The sequence below is a fragment of the Scylla paramamosain genome, chromosome 6 (assembly GCF_035594125.1).
Source record: "Scylla paramamosain isolate STU-SP2022 chromosome 6, ASM3559412v1, whole genome shotgun sequence".
Taxonomy (NCBI): Eukaryota; Metazoa; Arthropoda; class Malacostraca; order Decapoda; family Portunidae; genus Scylla; species Scylla paramamosain.
In genome coordinates, this window is record NC_087156.1 from 26,111,693 (window position 1) to 26,138,218 (window position 26,526).

Sequence of the window (26,526 nt, forward strand, 5' to 3'; positions counted from 1 at the left end):
GATCTCACCAGCAACGCCCACGTCGACCGCCTGCCCATCCTCGTGTCTGGGGGAGGGGAGGTTCAGCTGCTGCAGGTGGCGAAGCTTCCCAGTGGAAGAGGGGCGAATGAAGCGAAGGCCGTCGTGGAGGCGTTGGAGAAGTGGAGCGTCGCTGACCGGGTCGTGGGGATGTCCTTTGACACCACCGCCGCCAACACGGGTCGCCACACCGGGGCGTGTACCCTGATTGAGCGGCAGCTGAAGAGCGACCTCCTCTACCTCGCCTGCCGGCATCACATTCTCGAGCTCGTGATCGAGGCGGTCTTCACGTCGGTGATGGGGCCAACTACAGGGCCTGCTGTCCTGCTGTTCAAGCGTTTCCAGGAGAGGTGGCCCTTCATCAACCAAGGCGAGTTCCAGCCGATCGAGGATGGAGCAGGAGAGGTCGACATCGAGTGGTTCCTTCAGGCCCTGAAAGAGCGGACAGACCTTTGGGACGACTACCGGGAACTTCTGGAACTAACCGTCATCTTTCTCGGCGGCGTACCTCCCCGCGGAATCCGCTTCCGTGCCCCTGGCCCCATGCACCACGCTCGGTGGATGAGCAAGGTGCTGTACTCGCTTAAGGTGTGGCTGTTCAGGGAACAGGTCAAACTGACGCCGAAGGAGGAGCGCGGACTGTTGAGGGTGGCCATGTTCTCCGCCCGCCTCTACAGCAAAGCCTGGACGCAAGCCCCACTTGCTGTCGCGGCTCCGCTCAACGATCTTCAGCTGCTTCAGGCACTGGACGGGTACGAGGACGCGGAGGTCTCCAAGGCCGCGACAAACAAGCTCCTCGGCCACCTCTGGTACCTCTCGGAAGAGCTGGTAGCCCTGGCGTTCTTCGACGACCGGGTTTCATCAGAAACAAAGAAGAAGATGGTAGCGGCGATTGAGGAGAAGGACGGCAACGACACAGCCCAGAAGCGAGTGACCATTCCCGCTTCAGCGATCAGCGGCTGCAGCCTTGAGGACTTCGTGACCTCCAATACGTCCTCGTTCTTCTCCAAGATGTCCATCGACAAGGGATTCCTGGCGTTGGAACCGGCAGACTGGAAGAAGGATGAGGCGTACGGCAAGGCGTGCAAAGCGCTGGGGAACCTGTCGGTCACCAATGACCACGCGGAACGAGGCGTCGCCCTGATTCAGGAATATAACCGGCTCCTGACGAAGGACGAAGAACAACTGCAGTTCCTCGTCCAGGTCGTCGCGGACCATCGGCGCCAGTTCCCGGACACCAGGAAGGGAACGCTTGCACGGACCGGGCGACAATGAGTGGCTAGCAACCACACAACCCCCGCCAGGAGAGGAAAGCGGCTAATACTCCCACGAGAGCAACGTGGGAGGGGGACCCGGAGTGCTTGTGACTAGCGTTCGATGAGTAAAATTTCAGAGTCGTTGAGCACCGTTTAAATATATTCCGATTTCAATGAAACCTTGCACAGCACGTTTCTGGGTCAAAAGGAACAAGAATCCGGGTTTGGAGCATAGACATTATTCGTTTGAAATTTCATCCCCCTACAGAGGGCCACCCTAATATATATATATATATATATATATATATATATATATATATATATATATATATATATATATATATATATATATATATATATATATATATATATATATATATATATATATATATATGTGTGTGTGTGTGTGTGTGTGTGTGTATATATATATATATATATATATATATATATATATATATATATATATATATATATATATATATATATATATATATATATATATATATATATATATATATATATATATATATATATATATATATATATATATATATATATATATATATATATATATATATATATATATATATATATATATATATATATATATATATATATATATATATATATATATATATATATATATATATATATATATATATATATATATATATATATATATATATATATATATATATATATATATATATATATATATATATATATATATATATATATATATATATATATTGCTAAATACGTTCCATGACTCAGTTCGCAAACCAAAATATTCGCAGACCGAAACCGTTTTCCCTTAGAAATTAATATTAATGCAATTAGTCCGTTCCAGCCTCAGAAACATTGAATTTTTAGCTTACTCGCAGGACAACCATAAACTTTGTAAACAAACCCCGTGTGTCGCTGCGAACGGTTTGGATTTGTTTACAAACAAGGGAGGGGTGCGCTTTAGGATTAAGGACGGATTTTGCTTGGAACAATACACTCAGTAATGCCCTGTGTATCACAAGACATCTTTGGGTCAATACTGCCGTGACTCATCCCCGCAGCCGCGGATATGGAAAAAGTCCTGTATGCTAGATTGTGCCCTCACCCAACTCCGTTTCGGCCACACAACACTTCACGCTCTCCTGCGCCTCCTGGTGAAAAAAATGATTGTGGCAACAGTGTTATGTTTAATTCTCGGATTCACGGGAGCTGGCAGTGAGATGGTGGCTCTTCGTGTGATAAATGAACTTCCTAGTGCAGGATATATATATGGGTAAGAAGTAGGATTTGTAAATAGGCATTCAAGTTGGTGGAAAGGGAATTTTCAGTCTGAGGGATTGAAGGTCTCCTGGCCCAAAACCTTAGGTTCAAACTTTTAGAGGCTTACTGAAAGTCTGTGAAAGCTTTACATACCATGTTGACATAGTGGATAACAACGATGGTCTTATTGGGAAGTCACTTGATGGATTGGAGTACATAATACCCATGAATTCTATGGAGAAGAACAAATCTGCAAGTCACATGTGCTCTTGGTTTTACTATACAACTGTCATTCATGGATACTGATTTGAAGAGGCATCTTGATGCTTTTAGTACCAAGTGCTTAAGAAGGATGAAAGGCTATTGATGGAGTAACTCTGAAAACAATAACTACTCTGAAATTTTATTTAAGCCTTTTGCCAGCTTCATCTGTGAATTCTATTTTGGATGTCAGTCATGCTCATAGGGTTGTTTATGTAAGAGACAATCTTGAGTGGAGAGTACTAAAGGAATGGTCTTGTACCTCATAGCTTGAGCAAGATTTATTCAAAATAGAGGTGCCATACAAAATGGAGGCAGTGATTGAATGAGGTGACATGCTTCCTTCTCCACATTCATGATCATTGTTAGTTATTGTGGTTTTGGCTGTAGATTCCACTTTTCTTATTTATGTACTCATCATTAGTAATTAATTAATTTTATTTATTTATTTATTTTCCTTTGATTGAGAACATATTAGACTTTCTCTTTACTAGTTTAGGGTACTCTAGATACACACTTAACAATGATGAGTGACTTGAAATAAGAGCTGACCTTATTAGCCATTTTATCAAGAAGTCTTAACCCTGTGACAGATGTTTTTAAGTTTAGAATACCTTCATACCATTCTCAGCCCTAGGAACAACAATACTGATTATACTTGTATTTTTGTAAATCTTACCAATAGTGGCTCTCCTTATATTCTATTCCTGCTCCTCTCCAGAAGTAGCAAGCTTGGGGACATTGTGGGAAAGCAGGGTTTTAGGGTGGGGAATGCCAAAATAGGCCAAATTTGGAAAGTCTTAAAAATCTAAGGAGAAAACACAATTTTTTTGGGGGGGAGAAAACCTTAAAAAGTCAACAAACAGGAAATATTGCTCCCTACCACTCTAACCTAACCTAACATTACCTAAGCTAACCTAACTTAAACTAGCTGGGGCCCCCTTGAAAGGACTAACCTAACCTAAACTAGCATTACCTAACCTAACCTAACATTACCTAACCTAACCTAACATTACCAAGCCTAACCTAAACTAGCCAGGGAGGCTTTGCCCCTCCTGGACACCCCCCTTAAGGTTTCTAACCTAACCTAACATTACCAAACCTAACTGAACCTAACATTACTTAACCTAACCTAACATTACCTAACTAACCCAACCTAAACTAACCAGGGGGGCTTTGCTCCCTCTTGACTCCCTCTTATGGACACTAACCTAACCTAATATTACACCAGCACACCATACTAACAAGAATTATTTAGAATTTCCCCGGTAAACTGTGGAACTCCCTGCCTGCTTATGTATTTCAACTTTCCTATGACTTTAATTCCTTCAAGAGGGAGGTTTCAAGACACTTATCCTTCAATTTTTGACTGCTGCTTTAGACCCTGTTCTGGGACTGACATCTCAGTGTTTTTTTTTTTTCCTTGGTCAGTATCCCTCCTGCATAAAAAAAAAAAAAACTCACAAAATTAAAATGCACAGATCCCTGGATATCCTTCTATAGTGCAGGAAAAGTCGAGTAGACCCAAATCACAATCTGTGCCCTTGCCTGACACCTTAATAAAGGTAGAACTGACATGGCAGCTCCCCTGCTACCCTTCATACCCTCACGGACTAATTCTAAACTACAGTGGAACCTTGGTTATTGATGCCTCCCTTTTTGAACAAATCAGTTTTTGAACAAAATTTTGAACTCATAATTGCTTCAGTTGTTGTACCATAATTCGGTTCTTGAACCAAGTTACTTGATTTCAAATACTAAAAAACAAAAGCAAGCACTGTCGGTTATTGCTAATAAATATTTCCTACATTTTTATGTACTTGGAGGAAAGACAGTAGTAAAACTGTAATTCAGTCTTTGAAATAAGTTAAATGTGGTCTTGTTGAAGAGCCTTGATGTAAACAAACAGTTTTTGGCACTCATGAATAATCCTGAGCCACCTGTGGCTCTCTTGATGATCCCCAATGCCATCACACCATTTTCCCAGTAGCTTTTCTCAGTAGCAAGGTCTCTTAAGTATTATGATCACCTTCAGTTTGGCAGTAAGTGGATTACTCCTCTGTGTCACTTTGTAAGGCTTTCCTCTCTAGAATGGTGACAAAGAGAATACCTGCAGGGTGTAACAATATCTTCTGATAATTCTAGTGTCACTAATTTCATTCAATACTTTCTTTCTGGATAAATCATTTCTGAGCTGGAGATGTTGTGGAGTGGCGATCTTGGCTGAGGGCGCATCTTTCATAAACCGCCAAGACAGAGTGGACTGGTGTCTGGGAATGGATTAATCTATTTTACATTGATTCCTATGAGGAAAATAGTTTTGGTTTCTGAACATTTTGGATTTCGAACAGCATTCAGGAACGAATTAAGTTCGAGAACTGAAGTTTCATTGTACACAGGCCATTTAAATTAGTGGCACTACATGCAGTACAAATGTGTTGCACATAAAGCCTTATTTGATTAAATATTAATATGACAGTTAACTTGCATTCTGTGCAACAGAAATATTAGTCATTAATATAATAGGAATAAAATACTTGCCACAGAACTAGTTACTATGGCTACGTGATGCAGTCACAGTACCTGCATACCAACATACTAATACACACATTACACTATATCTCTCCAAGCGAGCCTCATCAGCATGAATTTGTGACGTGGCACAACACAAATCATGTCACTGCAACATAACCATATGTGACCCCAATAGACCACCACACATGTTGTACAATGAGTATTCATCACCATACATGCATAATTTAATTGATCCATGAAGAGCCAGTATTGGTAAGATAAACCCTTATTTTTAATGAAATATATGTATCCAAAGAAAAATTTTCATGTGGTGGTCATTTTATAATAAACTTTTCAGCAATCCGCAGAAATCTGATACAAAACATGAGGAAAAGCTGCATTTAAGAATGAAGCCAGCCAAATTCAGTGGACCTGAACATCTTCAGGAGCTCTCAGGGAAATGCTTTAAATACAGAGATCAAAAGTAAGTAAAGAAATTCATTGGAGCTTTTCGTGAGAAGTTATGACATGTTGTAGATAAACTATGATTATATTAAATTTTTGTAGATGTTATCTGAGTCAAGACAGTAATGGTAGTACATTTCATTCTAAATGTAGTTACAAAAACTTTATAGTGTATACTTATTTGAATCAAACATTTTTCCTTCAGATATGAATATGTGTTATGTCCATTCCACAACATTACACAGGAAGACATTCAAGCTTATTATGAACCATATAAAGGTGTTCTTGGGTAAGTGTTTTTAATTTTGCAATATATACTATTGCTAATTGTTATGTTTCCTGTTTGCTCTTATCGAAGGTAGTGTCAAGTTAAGTAGATAAAAACAACAACATGAAATACAAAGCAAATAAAAACTAATGATAAAATGCATTTTCATATTAACTGTAAAATTAATCTTAAGAACTTTTTCATTAGATGCAAAGAATATGGACAGATATTTTAAAATTTTCTTGTGTTATTGTTCTAGGATCACATTCTTAAAAGATTACTATATTTCATTGTACTGGAATGATAATAATTCAAGATCATAAAAACTCAACTTGTCATTTACATACTTTTCTAAAGTACAATATAAATGCTTACATGGTAGTTTAGATATTTATCTCTAACCAAACCAATTACTCATCCAGAGTATGGAGTGACTGGACAATTGATAACAACAAATTTGTGGCAATGAATATGATAGAAGGAAGTAGGTGTGGTGAAGGCACACACCGCTCTACCAAGGTCAGTAGTAAGTTAGAGGGAATATGTTAATCGCCATTTGTCAAGGTAGATTTAGTAATTAGGCTTTTATACCAATTCAGTCTCCATTAGTATGTATATGCAATGGAAGTGCAACATTAAGGCATGGAAATATTATTTTCATTAGATAATAAAATAATGTCTTAGGACAGGACCCAACCTCACCATACACTATGTGGCCAAGTTGGAAGAATACTGCTGCCATATTCCCTACATGATAGTAAAAAGGGGATTATGATGATTAAAATGGAGAGGGAAGCAATAGAAAATCTTTGCTTTGCATTTTCATTCATTTATGAGAAAGCAGTATATTTGTAAGTAGATATTCTTTAATGGGATGTCATTTATATACAGTGTATGAATGTGTGCATATATATATATATATATATATATATATATATATATATATATATATATATATATATATATATATATATATATATATATATATATATATATGAGAATAGTCAAACTCTTTCAACTCTGTCTATCAACATCTACCTTTCCTTCTTGCTGGAAGTTTGCTTAATTCAGCTTGTTCCTAAATAGGGTGACCATTCTAATCCCTCAAACTACTGTCCTATTGCTTTAATTTCTTGCCTATCTAGAGTTTTTTTTAATCTATCCTCAACAGGAAGATTTTTAAATATCTATCACTTCACAACCTTCTATTTGATTGCCAATATGGGTTCTGTCAAGGCTGCTCTACTGGTGATTTTCTGGCTTTTCATACTGAGTCTTGGTCATCCTCTTTTAGAAATCTTGATAAAACTTTTGCTTTTGCCCTAGACATATCAAAAACTTTTGATAGAGTCTGGCACAAAGCTTTGATTTCCAAACTACCCTCTTACAGCTTCTATCCTTCTCTCTGTAACTTCATCTCAAGTTTCCTTTCTGACTGTTCTATTGGCTCTGTAGAAGATGGTCACTGTTCTTCTAAATCAATTAACAGTGTTCTCAGGGTTCTGTCCTGTCACCCACTCTCTTCCTATTATTCATCAATGAACTTCAAAACCAAACTTCTTGTCTTATCCACTCCTATGCTGATGATACCACCCTGCACTTTTCCAAGTCTTTTTGTGGACATCCAACCCTTCAGGATGTAAATAGTTCACACAGGGAAGCCACAGAATGCCTGACCTCTGATCTCCCTAAAATTTCTGATTGGGTCAGATCAAATTTAGTATTGTTCAGTGCCTCAAAAACTCAATTCTTCCATCTGCCAGCTCAACACAACCTTCTGGACAACTATCCCCACTTTTTCAATAATGCTCAACTGTCCCCCTCTTTTACACTGAACATCCTCAGTCTGTCCTTTACTTATAACCTAAAGTGGAAACTTCACATCTCATCTCTAGCTAAAACAGCTTCTATGAAGTTAGGTATTCTGAGGCATCTCTGCCAGTTTTTTCTCACCCCCCAGCTGCTAACTCTGTACAGGGGCCTTATCTGTCCATGTAAGGAGTATGCTTCACATGTATGGGGATGGGATATGTATGGGATTTCCACTCACACTGTTCATTTAGACAGGGTGGAATCAAAAGCTTTTCATCTTATCCTCTAACTGACTGTCTTCTGCCTCTTTCTCATCGCCGCATTGCTGCATCTCTTGGTATCTTCTACTGCTATTTTCATGCCAACTGCTATTCTGATCTTGTTACCTGCATCCCCTTTCTCCTCCCACGGCCTTGCTGCAAAAGGTTTTCTTCTTTCTCTCCCTTATTTTGTCCACCTCTGTAAGACAAGAGTTAACCAGTATTCTCAGTCATTCATCCTTTTTCTCTGGTAAATTCTGGAACTCCCTGCCTGCTTCCGTATTTCCACCATCCTATGACTTGAACTCTTTCAAGAGAGAAGTTTTGATTCACTTATCCTGTATTTTTTTATTAATGCTTTCAACTCTGTACAGTGACTGGCACTTTAGTGGGCCTTTTTTTTTTGTGTGTGTTGTAATTTTTGTTATCCTTGGTCAGTGCTTCTACATAAAAAAAAAGAAAAAAAAGAAAAAAAAAAAAAAAAAAAAAAAAAAAAAATATATATATATATATATATATATATATATATATATATATATATATATATATATATATATATATATATATATATATATATATATATATATATACACACACACACACTCACAAACTTTAGATTAAATAATGAACTTCTTGTCATGAACCCCTCATTGTGATATGCCTTATTGTGTAATTATACTGATTTCTTTCCTGTTCAGGTGACTTTAAGCTGTGGTGCCTACTCTGAATTAATTGAGGTGACAGAACCTGAAAAATGCAGGTGAGACTTCATGTAATGGTCATCAAACATTTGTCATTGAGATCCAGTTTTATTTCAAGTGTTATCTCCATTACCACTTTGCATATTTGTTAAACTTCTCTCCATCAGCTACAGGAAAACTATGGTAGAGGGATGGTTAGGTCACAATATCCAGTCAGGAGAGTGGTGCCATCACTGGTAAAAGGGAGTAAGCTGGAAAGCTGGAGTCTTCCATCTCTCTCTCTCTCTCTCTCTCTCTCTCTCTCTCTCTCTCTCTCTCTCTCTCTCTCTCTCTCTCTCTCTCTCTCTCTCTCTCTCTCTCTCTCTCTCTCTCTCTCTCTCTCTCTCTCTCTCTCTCTCTCTCTCTCTCTCCTTAGGAATTAATAGGACTATCTAAGACAGGAAGTCAAAAGGAGATGGATAAATGAGACCCTTTGAAGCAAAGAAACAAAATAAAAAAAAAAATTACTTGTGCCAATGCATTGTACCAGCTTCCAGCTATAGAATCTCTCTGGCTTAATCTCAGGCATTCTAAATTTCAAATCATAACAATTTAATAAAAGCTAAAAATCCCCTGAAAGATTGCATGTGTATGATGCCAGGCTAGTGAGAGCTAAGGACTCATGTGCTGCTCCCAACCACTGATGTGCTCTACTCACCATGATGTCAGCAGTTCTCAGCCAATTATGCCAAATACTTTCATGGGGTAAACCCACCATGAAAATGGATGGGTTATTATCTTTCAAATCTGCCATTACATGTGGATTATTTCATTGCTTATTAAATTAAGTTGATTATTTAGGGATTCTCTGATACTCAAGCAGACATTGTGAGTTAGAAATCTTCTCAGTTGTATTAGTTCTGTCTTTTAGCAAACTTAAAAAGAATTCTTATTATAACAATTATGATCTAATTATTAGTAGTATCCGTAATTGTGATTTTTAATGTTCATTGATAAATAGTTTAATTACATTTTTTCGTGTATATAATTTTTTATAACATAGTTATAGAGACATCAGTTCTTAAGAATTTCAAATTTTTAATTATGTTTTCTAGCATTAGCACTTTATGTTCTTTAGCTCTGTCTGGTTCACAGGGCCTCAAATGTCTGCCATAGATTAGTGATTATTGGAAGATTGATTAATTGTCCATTAGGGTCAATCTTTGTTTTTATGTCCTTATAGAGCTCTACATCAGTCCATACTTATCCTGAAGGTGAGATTACTGTTAATAAGGCAGCTTTAGCTTTACCCAGGATAGAATGGTTAGTAACCATTCAGCCTTAGATGGTCTCCATCAGTAACAGTACTATTAAGGAAATATTTATTTTATAATAATTTGGAGTTTGAAGAATCCTGATATATTAGTAGTAGTAGTAGTTGTAGTAGTAGTAGTAGTTAGTAGTAGTAGTAGTAGTAGTAGTAGTAGTTGTTGTTGTTTTATATGAGGGCCACTAGCCAAGGGTAGTAAAATGTTAGGAAAAAAGACCTACTTTGGTGCTAATTGTTGTTGTAGTAGTAGTAGTAGTAATGACATTCTTTGTAATAAGAAAACATATAGTAATGGCAGTAGTAAGAAGAATAATAGTAAGCACAGTAATAATATTATTATAAGGCAACTGGGTGTACAAGTATAAGATGACCTCAGATTTTATAGTTAAAACATAGGTCTGTAATCACTATATAAGACTACTCAGCTTATACTAAGTTAGGTACAAACTGCATAAATGTATAGTGGAGATTACACTGGTTTTGAAAATGTTTCAGTGGCTTTGTTTGTCTCTCGGCTTACTGGAGCTTACAGTATCCTTCTGAGTTTCACAATCCTTGAATTTCGTACCAGACTGGATGTGAGGATAAGAAAACACGTATTCACACAGTTGTAGGTGTGGCAGCCCCACACTGCTTCACTGCTACATTTTACTAAATGTGAGGAAAAAATGCACATGCTCACACAGTTGTAGGCAATACAGCTAGAATAAAGAAGCAGTTTTCAGTATTTTATTACCGTTTGACAATTCTTAAGTTTAACATTATTATATAAGATAGGAGTACTTTTATTATGCTACACTTACATGATTTTATTACATTGATATGGATTATGGAAAGTTATTTCAGTAGAAAATGTTAGCAACACCAACAATATCCTGTACACTACATGGTTTAAGGATTTTACTTTTAATTTTTTTCCTCTTTTTTTTCCCTTGGCCAGTGACCCTCTTACATAAAAAAAAAAAAAAAGTATAAAATCAACCCAAATTTTTAAAAGTATTTTTAAGGTGAAAAGGTCACTTTATGCACTGATATGTATGGTAGTTATGGAATTTGGATATTTGAATCTCATTTTCAGATTCTAAAAAAAATGTTATCATCAGGTACCTGGCCAAATTCAAGACTCCACTTGTTTGTGGTATAAATGCAATGGTTGTGTATCCAAGGCTGCCTGAATCCCTCCAGAGACAGTGGGATGAGGTGGAACAGAACTGGCAGGATGGTTATCTCACTGAAAAGGTATGTAATTATATTCTTACTGAGTTGCTCTTTTTTTTTCAGGAGCTTAATTCATCTTACTGAACCCAGAGAATAGTATCATGTGATATAAAGAAAAATGTGGATGTTACCTATCTTTACTGACACGGTTCCGGCCTTTTTAACCATGGATCCATCCATGGTATAGGCTGATTTAAATTAAATTAAATCCTAAACAATGTAAAGATAGTGGGAAAATGTAAAAAGGGATTTAGCAAAGTGAACATTTTTTTAAATCCACATTATAAGTTGCCTAGCATGGATGCTTATGATGTGACGAATAGTGATGCCAGTGGTGTTTGTGGTGCTAGCAATTTCTGGCTACCACCGATGTTTATGAATGGGTTCTGGTCACCTTGGTAATGGTAAATCACCACAACAACAGTGTACATATGATTGGTAGGCTACTCGTGGTATGTAGGGGAATGAGGGCATTACGTTATTCACCTCACTGAACGATTAGTAGGCTATTGCAATTCCCATGTGATAAAGTGTGTGTGGTGGCACTTTTTACATTGTTTTTCATAAAGATGCTATTTGTAAGCAGTACTGAATGACTTTAGATGTGAAGAAGTGTGTGGTATTCTTTGAAATAGAGCTCAAGGCACAACCCTACATCACACTCATTACTCTGAAATTGTGAGTCAGTGCACTTCTGAGGGCCTCTTGTCATGTGACTACAGACACATCCACAGGCTAGAGTAAGATCTGGAGTACGTGCAGTGTGCTTTTGTCAAGTTTAATTAAAATATAAACAGTCTGGAATTTTTTAAGTTGTTGCCATAAATTCATAGTGTTGTTACTGAGCATGGGTATGTGAAACACTGTAAATTTGTGGCATTGGTACTGGGTGGGTTAAGAGAATAAAAAAAATCCATGGAAGTAGGTTACACATTCCTGATTGGAAATAATTTTGGCTCCAGTTTATCTGAATAAATGTTACCTTAATAGATGAATGAGATAAATATATAAAAAGAAAGTACAGGGAGGTCCCGATGATATGAGTAGTTAGGTTCCTTTTGAACTGCTTGTATAGCAAATTCTCACATAATGAAAAAAAAGGTAAGTTTTCATGCTAAAATGTATGATACCAAATGCAACAAATGTGTCTATATTACAGAACTATCAATAAAGCAACCTGAAAGAAAAACAGCATACAAAGAACATGATTTCGTATTAATTAAGCATATAAAATATGCACAACACTTAACCAATGTGTAGTTAATGTTTTTTTTTTTTATGTAGGAAGGACACTGGCCAAGGGCAACAAAAATAAAAAAAAATATGCCCACTGAAATGCCAGTCCCATAAAAGGGTCAAAGCAGTGGTCAAAAATTGATGAATAAGTGTCTTGAAACCTTCCTTTTGAAGGAATTCAAGTCATAGGAAGGTGGAAATACAGAAGCAGGCAGGGAGTTCCAGAGTTTACCAGAGAAAGGGATGAATGATTGAGAATACTGGTTAACTCTTGTGTTAGAGAGATGGACAGAATAGGGGTGAGAGAAAGAAGAAAGTCTTGTGCAGCGAGGCCATGGAAGGAGGGCAGGCATGCAGTTAGCAAGATCAGAAGAGCAGTTAGCATGAAAATAGCGGTAGAAGACAGCTATATATGCAACATTGCAGCGGTGAGAGAGAGGCTGAAGACAGTCAGAGGAGAGGAGTTGATGAGACGAAAAGCTTTTGATTCCACCCTGTCTAGAAGAGCAGTATGAGTGGAACCCTCCCAGACATGTGAAGCATACTCCATACATGGACGGATAAGGTCCTTGTACAGAGTTAGCAGCTGGGGGGGTGAGAAAAACTGGCGGAGATGTCTCAGAACGCCTAACTTCATAGAAGCTGTTTTAGCTAGAGATGAGATGTGAAGTTTCCAGTTCAGATTATAAGTAAAGGACAGACCGAGGATGTTCAGTGTAGAAGAGGGGCACAGTTGAGTGTCATTGAAGAAGAGGGGATAGTTATCTGGAAGGTTGTGTCGAGTTGATAGATGGAGGAATTGAGTTTTTGAAGCATTGAACAATATCAAGTTTGCTCTGCCCCAATCAGAAATTTTAGAAAGATCAGAAGTCAAGCGTTCTGTGGCTTCCCTGCGTGATATGTTTACTTCCTGAAGGGTTGGACGTCTATGAAAAGACATGGAAAAGTGCAGGGTGGTATCATCAGCATAGGAGTGGATAGGACAAGAAGTTTGGTTTAGAAGATCATTAATGAATAATAAGAAGAGAGTGGGTGACAAGACAGAACCCTGAGGAACACCACTGTTAATAGATTTAGGAGAAGAACAGTGACCGTCTACTACCACAGCAGCAATAGAATGGTTAGAAAAGAAACTTGAGATGAAGTTACAGAGAGAAGGATAGAAACCGTAGGAGGGTAGTTTGGAAATCAAAGCTTTGTGCCAGACTCTATCAAAAGCTTTTGATATGTCCAAGGCAACAGCAAAAGTTTCACCAAAATCTCTAAAAGAGGATGACCAAGACTCAGTAAGGAAAGCCAGAAGATCACCAGTTGAGCGGCCTTGATGGAACCTATACTGGCGATCAGATAGAAGGTTGTGAAGTGATAGTTGTTTAAGAATCTTCCTGTTGAGGATAGATTCAAAAACTTTAGATAGGCAGGAAATTAAAGCAATAGGATGGTAGTTTGAGGGATTAGAACAGTCACCCTTTTTAGGAACAGGTTAAATGTAGGCAAACTTCCAGCAAGAAGGAAAGGTAGATGTTGACAGACAGAGCTGAAAGAGTTTGACTAGGCAAGGTGCAAGCACGGAGGCACAGTTTCGGAGAACAATAGGAGGGACCCCATCAGGTTCATAAGCCTTCTGAGGGTTTAGGCCAGTGAGGGCATGGAAAACATCATTGCAAAGAATTTTAATAGGTGGCATGAAGTAGTCAGAGGGTGGAGGAGAGAGAGGAACAAGCCCAGAATCGTCCAAGATAGAGTTTTTTAGCAAAGGTTTGAGCGAAGATTTCAGCTTTAGAAATAGATGTGATAGTGGTGCCATCTGGTTGAAATAGAGGAGGGAAAGAAGAAGAAGCAAAGTTATTGGAGATATTTTTGGCTAGATGCCAGAAATCACGAGGGGAGTTAGATCTTGAAAGGTTTTGACATTTTCTGTTAATGAAGGAGTTTTTGGCTAGTTGGAGAACAGACTTGGCATGGTTCTGGGCAGAAATATAAAGTGCATGAGATTCTGGTGATGGAAGGCTTAAGTACCTTTTGTGGGCCACCTCTCTAATGTATCAAGGAGGGTAACTCACTCACCACTCCTGTGCCTCTTAACAACTTCTGCCTTCATTGCAAGTGTTATTGGTATTCTAGCTCACTTAGCCTTATTGTAGGACTTGCACTGGAACTCATTGGCCATTTGGGAGGCATAGTTAGCACTTGAGAGGCAAATAAGGCACAGTCTATACACCACGTGGTCAGTCACACACACAATACCACACCAGAGACAGCTAATGAAAGAACATACCAGCAATAACACTGTAACACATTTAAACACTGATCAGTCACATAAAGCATTGTACAGTGTAATTGTACTATATTGTAAAAATGCATGCAAACAAAATGATGATAGAGTATGAGCATAATAATGACCAGTAAGGTCATAAGGGTGTGAGTCTGAGAGACACCGAGTTCAGTTTAAAAGAGGACTCGTGGGGCGGAATGAATAGTATGTAGGGAATGAGAGGGATGCATGGTTGTCTTCCAGCACTCAAAAACTCATCTCTGCACATCTGAATCAGCATACATCACCATACAGCCTGAATGTGTTAGTGGGAGGGTGCAGGAAGGTGCACATTTTAAACTTTGTCATTTTACTTGCCTTGGACTAAAGCTCATATCTTCAGATTTTTGTGCTTGTATAAAGAAAATAATCCCTAATTTACACTTCTTGCTTTGTCAGTTTCTTGTATAACGGATGCTTGTATAATGGGACCTCCTTGTATTTGATTTTTCTTTGTATCTTTCCTCTGGCTGCTTCTTGAATCTGTGGGCTGGCTCCTGAAAAAAAAATCAGAATCCATTCAGTGTGAAAGAAGATCATACAACTTTAGAGAATCTTATAATATGCCATAAAGGTGTCTAATTTTGTGTTGGGGTAAAGGGAGGTAAGAAATACTCAGGAGGAATAGTATTGGTCTCAAGACATTTGAATGAATACTCAGGAGGATTAGTATTTGTTTCAAGGTATTTACATATAAACAGTAGCAACTGACCCTTGCCCATCCCCCACAGCTGTGCGTAATATTTAAAACCTGTGTTGAATTTGATTTCATGTTCATTTATTTACTGTATATTTTGCATGATTCAATTTCATCTCTAAAAATGGGATACACAGCACACATTAAACATGTTTTCTTAATGATCCCAATAGGTATAAAAAAAAAATTGCATTGGTGATAAATTTTTATCTAAAATCTTAGGCATTTTGTAGATTAAAGACTTCTGTATTATAATAGAAAACATATATACAAATTAAAAAAAGAAAACCCTCTAGCAATAAAATTCTTCCAAAAACAATACCAGTACTTGTGTTGCAGTCAGTAAAAAAATTCTTATCATTGATTTTTTCTAAGTTTATAAAGGAATGATATTTTCTTGGTTTAATTTAGAATCAGATATTTTTTTTTATTCTAAAGGTAAGTGAACTGCAGAGAGTATGTAGAAGTAAAAAAACTAATATAATGTGGCAGATTTAAGGGTGTTGTGACCAAGATGCTGCATGGATTTGGTATTATATTGCTACTAGAAACTTGCTAAATTTTTCAGTTTTTAATTGATACTGTTATTTTCATTTTTGCCTCACCATGAAAACTGTGCTTACATACATCTTGAGTTTCATTCAGAGTTATTTGATGTCACTTTATATCTTTTTGTTATTCAATAATTAATGTAAGTGTCAAGCATTAAACATAGAAAATATAAATTTCTTAAATACAGTTAATATGCTATCAGTAGAGTTAATATTCAATAAGAAAAATGCACATGATGTTAACATCACATCAGTTCACATAATTAACATTCCATAATTAAGTTAATCTTCATACAAACCTATACCATACAAAACATAATACAATATATAAATACCGTACACTTATTTCTCCTCCTCCTCCTCCTCCTCCTCCTCCTCCTCCTCCTCCTCCTCCTCCTCCTCTTCATAAGATACTTGATTTCTAGACTGCATTGCACTTTTAGATTCCACTTACTTTAAGACATTACGTCCATCTCAGCCCCTCCCTGGTCAGGCCCTCTGGAACCTCTCCCTCTCTGTCTGCAACTAAATATTCTCTCTGTCACTCTAATCACTTACAGTTTGTTTGGGATTGCCTATTTCCCTCAGAAAATAATCTTTATTTTCAGAATATTTTACATTTCCACCATTCACGTATCCAATTTAAGCAGATGACTGACCCACAGGTGCAGTACTTGTACAGAGTACCAATCAGGGTAAAGGGGCAGATTTGGAGGCAGAGTTCTTCGATCAGTTCTTGGCTGACTTTCCTTTCTTGATCCCTTTTTTTTTTTTTTTTTTTTTTTTTTTTTTTTTTTTTTTTTTTTGCCTTATCCTCTGTGACATCCTCATTAATTCCCTTTTTCCTGTAGTTGTCATAATTTGCACCTGTGTTTGTTGTTCTGATTTCCTTAGGGTTTCCTCTTTCATGGCATCTGGTGTGAATTCCTGTGGGGTGATCAGCTTGTTTTCTTCTATTTCATCCATCTTTTCCATTTCTCCCTTCTTACTCATTCTGTCTTGTTTCTTTTCTTGTTTCTTTTTATATAATGTAGTGCATAAAGTAGTGTGGGGTCACCTTATGGTAAGTGGGAGACAGCATTCCTCAGGCTGTTATCCAGTCACTGCAGTTTAGATTCCAGTTAAATCAACAGACAGGTTGACTGTTAATACAACAGTCTAGTATAAGAAAGGTATTACAAGCAGTACTAGAACATATATACTGTTGTCTGTTCACTGGAACCTGAACTAAGCAAGTAAGTTTCTAGGCTGAGTACTGTTGGTTACTGAAAGAGTTTATGTTGTAAGCAATAGGAAATACAGATCACTAATCATATAGTAAATAGAAAGTGTAACTCTGCCATATTGACCATATATAGAAAAAAATATTTGAAATGAGATGATATATATAGATATTTGCATGCAATTTGTGTAGATATATGCATGCAATTTGGATAGATGTGAATGCAAGAGTGTATGGAATATTTGAAAGAGAGAGAGAGAGAGAGAGAGAGAGAGAGAGAGAGAGAGAGAGAGAGAGAGAGAGAGAGAGAGAGAGAGAGAATTACTATCTATGAATAAGATATGTGAATAACAGTAATGAGAGATTGTTTTACTTTGGCAAGTCTTTTAAGGGAATTTCCAAGACTAAGCAGCAGACCAGGTATTGGATAAGTATTTGAGTTAAGGGGAAAAAATTATATATAGCTCCATGAACTTATTGGAAACTAAAAGTACAGTAAAGTGACAAAGTTAAATGAAAATGAAATGTCATTTTTTGTGTACTGTTTTATTTTCTGTGACATATCAGATTAAAAAAAAGTAAGCCAGTCTGTCACAGGAAATCTCCAAAGTTGGAAGAGCTCAGTCAGGATTTTCACCTACAGGATAGGTTACATCATTTGGTCTTCCTTGTTGTGCTCAGCTCTGAAAAGTTTTAATAGTTGCAGGAATGAGGTAAATATTAGGAGAAATACAGTAAAATCCCTCTCATCCAGCATTCGAGTATCCGGCAGCTTCAAGTATCCGGCACATTTTTCCCCGAGCCTTAAAATCAATAAAAAATCAACGTGTACTCATAAAATTGATTAAAATTCCCGCACAAGGCATACTTTGTCCCCTCGCCACCAGAGCGCACTGCTTCACGACACCTGCGGCCCACTGCACTGTGTTTACTCAGTGACTCAGTCCTGCGTGTGCACTGTTTATTGCCTGACGCCTTCATCATGCCTAAAGTTGTAGAAAAGAGGAAGCGTGCTGTGCTTACACTTAAGCAGAAGGTAGACATTTGTTGGCTCATCAACTATTTATGACATTAAATCCCAAACAAAAAAGTTGCGGGATTACATGAAAGCCACCGACACCCCAAAGGCAGCGGAAAATCGTCACACACTGCAGTATCATCGTGATGAAATGATGGACAAAGTGTTATACGAGTGGTTCAGCTTGAAAAGATCAGAAGGAGTCACAATTACAATCACAATGTGTGTTGGTGAGTGTGAGGTGGCAGCGCAGGTGGCGACGCGCGGCATGGCGATCAGCTGATCTTTGTTATGGTAAGATGCGTGAGTGTAGGGTGGTGATTGTGGACATAATTTCACTTCTATTCAAGTATCCGGCAACTTCAAGTATCCGGCATGTTGGCGGTCCCGTTGATGCCGGATAAGAGGGATTTTACTGTATGTAATGCCAATACAGCACTGTATCACACATCACACTTACATGGAATACTGTGCCTTCAGTTACATTTATTTGATATATTTATTGTGATAAGCTATTATAAGTACCTATTGAAACACAGGTATGAAATTTTATAGTGTAACTTTTGCTTTATTTTCTGTATTACCAGGATTGTAAACTTAATGAGAAAATTTCATGACAGGTTAGCTCACTTAGAAATGAATGAAAAAGTATAGTATGTGATCACATTCTTTATTTTTTAGGTAAAAAATAAATATATATGAGTATATATAATTTTTGAAAGGAAACTATTATTTAAAAAGATATTGGATCTATGCCTAAATTTTGTAGGTCAACTTACAAATAAAATATCTGTTCCACAAGGCATTATCAGCATTTTCATGCTGAGGCAATTAAAGTTTTGTGTCCCTTTATATTATTTGAAATTAATTTAGTTTTTATTTCAGGGTTTTGAAAAGCAGTTGATGACAATATTTGTTGAAGCTGGATTTTACCTCTCTTCTGATATAAAGAAATCGTTACTTCACAATGTAAGTCTTTTTATCCCTTTCCAATCATCACCACAGTGAAAAATTGTGTATAAATTATCATGGGATGTTGAAAGCTATAATGTCTTAGTAAGAGATAGTTTTCTGAATATGAGTTTTATGTCTTAGGTACAGTTGTTGCATATTGTCTGAACAATTTATGTGTGAATTAATAGGTACTTTGTCTTTCTACAGGTAACAGGGAAAACAGATGAGAACTGTAAGGCTGCATTAGATGCAGCTCTCTCACGTGTCAGTGAGCTTGAAGATGAGCTCAGACTGAAGGAAGATATTATTAAAGAATTAGAGGAAAATAAAAAGAGGGTATAATTCTTGCTTTCCATAAACGTGTACCTCATGTAAGTCTAAGATGCATGCAGTCATAGCTAGTTGAAAAATGTTGCCTTATTTGAGATGGGAATCAGTCATAATATGAATTTTTACCTCATACTTGTCTCCATTCCTTTGATTATATATTTCCATGTCATTTACCTCTCAAAGTTATAATAATCCTGATAGGCTTTTTAAATCAATCATGATAGATCAGCCAAATGAACCTGATTGCCTGGAAGATAGATGCTTCCTACATCTCTCAGGTTCTTCACCACTGATGGTATCAACACTTATATCATTATTGTGTAGATGGCAGATTCCATACCATGATCTTCAGACATATCATTATTATCATGATCTTAAGGCTGAATGTAAAATCAGGTATTGTGATCTATGCCCATTTATGAGTAATAATGTTAGATTTAGTATCAGTTGCTGAGTGTGCTGCTGCAGTCTGAATAGCTAAGGTTTCAATGCCCCCCATCCTTTTCACACTAAAATGTTAATTTCAGTAGCGTGCTGGCTCCTGGATTGAATGTTGTATGTAGAATGAGAGGGAAGTAATGCATTGTGCTAACCGAATTCAGAGCCTATATTGATTTGGCATTGACATTTTTTTTTATTTATTTATTTATTTATACACACATCTACTTCTTTATTATTTCAGACATTGTTCTCTTTAAACAAGGCCCTTTTTGATGGTATTGTATTTAAGAAAAACAAGCCAACAAACAAATAACTGAATAAGTAAAAAATGAAAACAACCAAAAAGACAACTAAATCAAATCAGAATTAAGAGTGCATAAAGTGGTGACAAATAAAGTTGATAATAAGTTTCTGACATTTATTATGTTATAAAATAACAAAAATAGACAAACTCTTCAAGGAAGTTTTACTGCTTCCCCTGCCAGGTCAAGAAGGTGTAACTAACCCTGTTCCTTCCAGCTCTGAGAGAGGGAAACCTGGGAAGCTTATCCGCTTTCTTGGTGGGGTGAGGATGGTGGTAGATGGTGAGGTAGATGCTGATATATAGTTTCTATATAGTTTCCAGGCACCATCTTAGGAGGAGAGGGGATGACAGGCATCACCACAGCAAGTATCTGTCAAGCAGCTGGCCAGGGAGAAAGGCAGGTGTTGAGGCCCTCCTGATGAATTCTAACACACCAAGGTAACTGGGGTACTAAAAGCTAGGTGGCACCTGCTCTCTCACACTTGATGCACTGCCGCTGTCTACTGGCTGCTGGCCACTAGACTCTCCTGTGTATATATATGAGGCTTGTCACCAACCTGACAAGTGCCTCATCCTTATCTGTGATATAACATGGACATACACTGCCTTGTTTCCTCCATTGCTGTGCACCATGTTGTGTGTAGGCGTTAAGAAGGACAGCAGCGCAGGTCTTGCCTCTATGGCTGTGAAAACTACAAAGAGAGTGAGTATTTGGGGCATCCCATGGCATCATGTCCCTTCCTCCTCCTCTTCTTGTGGCACTGTTTTCATTGTTTTTTTTTATATTTACTTTTGTCTTCCCCTTTTTTTTTTTTTTTTTGTCATTCTACTTATTTCCAACTCTCCTGAGCCTGTTTCCATTAAAATATCTCTAGTTATCAATTCTTGGGTTAACCCTGACCTTAGACCCTTGCTAGTTTAGTTAATTGCATGGAATATAGATAGGAGAGTGGTATGGAGAAGGGAAGATTTTCAGGGCAACTAATGCAAAAGATGTTTCAAGACAAAACTGAAATACAGTATCAAAGATACACAGCAAAAATGTTCACATACCTGCAGAATTTGAAATAAACCAGTATTATACCAAAACCACAAGATGAATATTACTTGATAATACTAGAGAGTACTTTGAAATATGGCCAATATTTTCTGTAGATTTAAATATGGCTAACATCTACTGTAGACCTGTACTAATGAGGGGAGCTTGAAAAAAGTCATGCATTCATGTCAAGATTTAATTGGTTGTTCCTGGGACTAAGAAATCAATGAAATTTGGTGATAACTTGCAAAAGATTTCATGCTGATAAGCAGATAGATAATAAAATTAATTGAGGATATTTTGAGATAACTTCTGGACAGACATTATAAAGCAGATTTAGATTAATCATTAATTTCTAAGATATCCTTCGTACAAAATGAAGGTAAACTGAAATTTGTTGATGACATTTTGAAACATCTTTCAGACACATAGACAGACAAATAAACAAACATTGGTAAATACATAACCTCCCCTTGATAGCCTACAAATTTTTCCAGATAAAAATTCTCTGGGTCATCCTTAGCTTGTGAAATACTGAAGGATAGAACAGAAAGAGACCAGTCATTGTCTTGTTTTTTTATTCATGAGCATGTCAGCTAGTCTGCCGCATCCTCAGAGAGGGCTGTGACTGTGTCCCACATGCTTATTTTCTCAGTTACATTAACCTAAAGAGAGCTGGACTGATTGTTACCACTGATCTTGATGGGGGTTTATTTTTCAATATTTTTATTTAATCTGGCTTATTTAATTTTTTTTCCAATCAAACACTGCCAGTCACAAATCATCTGAATATACATATAAAGTACTATGAGTTTCTTTATGTACTTAACTTTTTATTTATGTATTTCATTTATTAATGTAAGAAATTTCTGAATCCATATAAGTACAACAGAATCATTCTTGTTATCAGCCCAGGTCTCTTAAGGATGAATGTAAGCCATCATCCATACTCTATCACTTAAACCAGAATATACAGGTAGATGATTCAAACCTTAACAGAACATTCCTTAAAATGTACAATGAAAAGTGAAATGGAGTTTGTTGCATGAAAAAAAAAAAAAAGAAAAAAAATATAATAACTATTGACAGGTAGTTTTGAGTAATTATTTACAAAGGCACAACATACTAGCAATATGGAAGACAGTATTTGCAGTCACATACAAAATGCTACTTATTCCTCCAGTCATACAACATTTCCAAACAACCAGACTGAGCTTTCTGAGGCGTTCTAAGGTCTGCTCTATGTCCATTGCAAACCACCCTTAAATTATTCCTTTAAGTATTTTCTAAGACATTAGAGAAATACACAGCATCGTGTGTGTGGCTCAGAAGTGATGTTTCTTTCCCTGCAGGCTGGCCAGACACTTCACCCTTCTGGGGAGCTCTTGTACAGTATATCTCCATGATATAATGGCTGACACATACTCTTTTTAATTTACTGTGGCACATGAAAGTTTGGCAATACATACTGGTTTTTATCCAAGAATATCCTGTCCTTAAGAATAATGGGTCAGGGTTCTTCTGTGCCCAGGGCTGAGTTCAAGAAAGAGTTTTATTTTTCTAATGTTTCAAAACATTTCCAAACACCTTCGATACAGCATACATAGCTTATTATATCCTCCCTATCTTTTGCTGGATGTGTCTAACACATTCTATATTTCCACTCTTCTACTTTCTGTTTAGAACTGTTTGATAATGTTTTGTGCATAGGAATCCATGCCTCCTAAGCACAGCTGCACTGTAGACTAGAGTGAGGCATCTCTCGCTCTCCGTGTGATATATATATTATTCTTAAAAATTGTGTTCATGTTCATGATAATTCATTGGACATTCATGACTTTTTAAGCAGTAGTGATTGAAATTATATCCAGAATCATGTACATACATTACAAATTATGTATGAATTTGTTCTTAAGAAAACTGTACATGTTAGATCTATCTTGAATTTCTGTGAGAGGGCAAGGATATTGTAGGACAGCCAGGCAGGGTATGGAGATGTGTTCAGACTACATATAATATACATGGGAACAATGATCCAGTACATGAATTTGGGCAATCAGCAAAAAAGACAGTAAACAAGCTTCTCACATCACTATATAGAGTGCCACTGGATTTTTATTTATGTAGTTAAGCACAAAGAAAAATCACTTAAGAAGAAAGTGTATAAACTGAATATTGTTTCTTTATCTATATGAAGCAGTGGTGATAGTTGCTCACTGCACAAGCCAAAGATTCAAGATTTTGCAACCTTTATTTCTTACAATTCCAGTATCATGTTTTTGTGTATATATATATATATATATATATATATATATATATATATATATATATATATATATATATATATATATATATATATATATATATATATATATACCTTTTTTTCTTTTTTTCTTAATATATCTTCTGTATGTATATCAGCAATATTTAGCAGCTTCCCAGCTTGGCACAACATGCTCAGCAACAACAACAATAAAAAATAATAAATTCTGGTAACATCTTTGGTATTGAATGAGTTTTGAATTCCAGTACAGATATGTATGTCAGGGCGAAAATTGTTAGCCTACAGCAGTGATTCAAATGGAGAGTAGGATACTTTTGCTAACTCTGGAAATTATTAAAGAAAAAAAAAAGCAAGGAAAACAGCTTAGGGGTAACGGAGCAGTGACTGACTAAAATTATCTTACAAGCTAATTCCAACAATTTCCCTCCTTCCAGATTCTTTGTCTCACCCGTTTGTTAATTAAGTACAACTTCGTCTTTCTTCTCTACTTAATAAGCCCTCAAGACTGCATTCCCCAGAGGCAAGGAACTCAGACACTGAGGATGAATGAAGCCTCAATATGAACTGAGTATGACATTAGCACTGTAACCCAATGCTCAGGGGAGGAAAAAAGGGTGATACATGGAATGCACCTGAGAGTGTCTGTAGTTTAATAAAGAAATTGTTTACTTTGGTATAATTGATGATTTTTTTTAATATAGATTAAACAATGACACAGAGGTAAACAACAGAATAAATACTGAATGGATGTTCAGAGAAGTCAGAAGTAGTCAGCACTCCCTCTGGCAGCAGAAAATTAATAGTAGGCTACAGGGTAGCATGGGTCCTTATTTACTGCTCTTATTTGTCAATGCAGCTGGGCACAAAGGGCTGACTTTGATTACATTTGTGTTATTAATTTATAGTTTTGGTTTTGGAGGGAGTGGCAACAACTGCATTGGAATGTGTGCATGTATCCATGGAGGGATTGCAGGTCACAGAGGGTGAATATTAAAGTTGAGATGTTGGATTAAGTGTACAGGAAAATGAGCTGTGATGAGACTTGCACCATTCCATAAACTCATAAAAGTTCAAAGTGGTGCAAAAACACATCCTGAAAAAATGTTTCTTAAGTGTAATACTGGTTCAATTACTATTTACTAAAACAATGCCAAGTTAAGAGAACTTGTAAACTGCAATGATGGCTGCCCAGTTCGCTCATTTTCGGCTTATTTTAGCGTCTTTACGTCTCATTGGAGCCATAGAAGGTGACACTTTCAACGAGGGAAGCATTAGTGGTATTGAACAGTTACATGATATATTTACAAGTCAACCCTTAATGGCACATTGGCCTAGAGAGTTGATAAAAAGCATTAAATTACGTTAGTTCATCAAGTGTCAGGGACAGACGTCGAGGTAATGACCCAGCAAAGGAAGTGAAGCAATTGTGGTTGTGATGTATTGCTGATTTTGTGAGTTACTGTGCATACATTTTTGTTACTGGTTTATACTTTTTAATGAACTAAATTAACTTTTTCTTAGTGCATGGTTGTTCAACACAAATTCAACATGCCTAAGTGTTTTCTGGATTTTACCTCATCTCACAAAATGAAAACAAAAATGTTACAGATTCCTCATCTTTTACATCTTGTTTACTCATTATTTTTCTTTTGATCTTGCAACATTTGCTTGCTGGCATCTGGTGACGGCATAAGGTCTCTGGCACGTGATAACAGAGCTTGGTGGCAGCCAGACAGGGTTCACATTGAGCACCGTTCAGGCATTTGACATAAATTTGATCCACTTGCACTTTTATCGTACTAGTGAAACCTTCTCCTCCTGTGCCTTAGTGCCCATGTCCTGAAAAAGAGGAGAATCAGTGAATTAGACAGTGCCAATATGAACCATAAAGTAATAACATAATATACTAATGAATAATACCAACATGATTTTACATTTATGATAACATGCTATGTTCTGATTCTATGTAAGATGCAATGGACTAAATGCTCTCTGTATTGATCTAGCTATTGACTAATGACTAGACTAATGACTGATCCTACTGTATTAAAGCAGAGGTGCAGGCAGTGCTGAGGTAGTCTATGGAGTGGGTGGTGTTCCTAATGTGGCAGAGATGTCACTACCTCACCTTGGCGCAAAGTTGGCACTGCCACTCGTAGCCGTGAGAGGCAGCCACAAGGTACCAGCAAGATGAGTGTATCCATGTGTTTACTTTAACAATACTGAGATGTTGTACCTTTCTCTTGTATTATGCATGAATGAAAAATATTATGTACAATTGAAATGAAAATTTCTTCAATGACCTAAGTATATGTTGAACAAATACCGTAACAAAAAACATAATAATAATAATAATAATATTATTATTATTAATAATAATAATAATAATAATAATAATAATAATAATAATAATAATAATAATAATAATAATAATAATAATAATAATAATAATAATCACTAAAAGACCATTTTACTGTGGTGTTCCATTTTGTAAGTAAAGATTGCAGTCCTTTCCATTTTTTGGGCTTACTTTTCTGAAGTGGGATCAGGGTAGGTAGGTAAGATAAAGGATATGCTTAGATGTAGGATAAAAGATCTGACTTAACCATTGAGTTATGGGTAGGATACTATACAAAAAAAAAAAAAGGAAGGGTATAGAAAGGACATGAAAATGTGATCAAGGTATGATAAAGTAGCAGTGTGTGGTAGGAAAAAAAAATTTAGGAGTCTGTCTGAGTGTGTGGTCTGCCGTGGACATGAGAAGGTGAGAGCAATCCTTGGAGCCGTC

The 26,526-nt window shown here is 36.9% G+C and overlaps 2 protein-coding genes across 3 annotated transcripts in view; one reads left to right on the forward strand and one right to left on the reverse strand.

Moving 5' to 3' along the window:
* Positions 1-2,155: 2,155 nt before the first annotated feature.
* On the forward strand, positions 2,156-25,424 carry LOC135101519 (N-acetylglucosamine-1-phosphotransferase subunit gamma-like). Of its 2 annotated transcripts, XM_064005597.1 has the most exons (9): positions 2,156-2,553; positions 5,674-5,799; positions 5,986-6,069; positions 6,471-6,567; positions 8,819-8,880; positions 11,234-11,369; positions 19,272-19,355; positions 19,548-19,711; positions 20,730-25,424. In XM_064005597.1, the coding sequence occupies exons 1-8, from the start codon at positions 2,366-2,368 to the stop codon at positions 19,680-19,682; spliced, it is 912 nt and encodes a 303-aa protein (XP_063861667.1). In that variant the 5' UTR covers positions 2,156-2,365; the 3' UTR covers positions 19,683-19,711; positions 20,730-25,424. The 2 variants fall into 2 exon arrangements, with proteins under 2 accessions (XP_063861667.1, XP_063861666.1); XM_064005596.1 differs by lacking the exon at positions 20,730-25,424 and having other exon boundaries at positions 2,158-2,553; positions 19,548-20,570.
* Positions 22,016-26,526, reverse strand: part of LOC135101518 (pro-resilin-like) — a 35,133-nt gene continuing 30,622 nt past the window's right edge. The window contains exon 5 of the mRNA XM_064005595.1: positions 22,016-25,577. Coding sequence (XP_063861665.1) covers positions 25,564-25,577 — 14 coding nt within the window. The 3' untranslated portion in view covers positions 22,016-25,563. The remainder of the gene's footprint in view (positions 25,578-26,526) is intronic.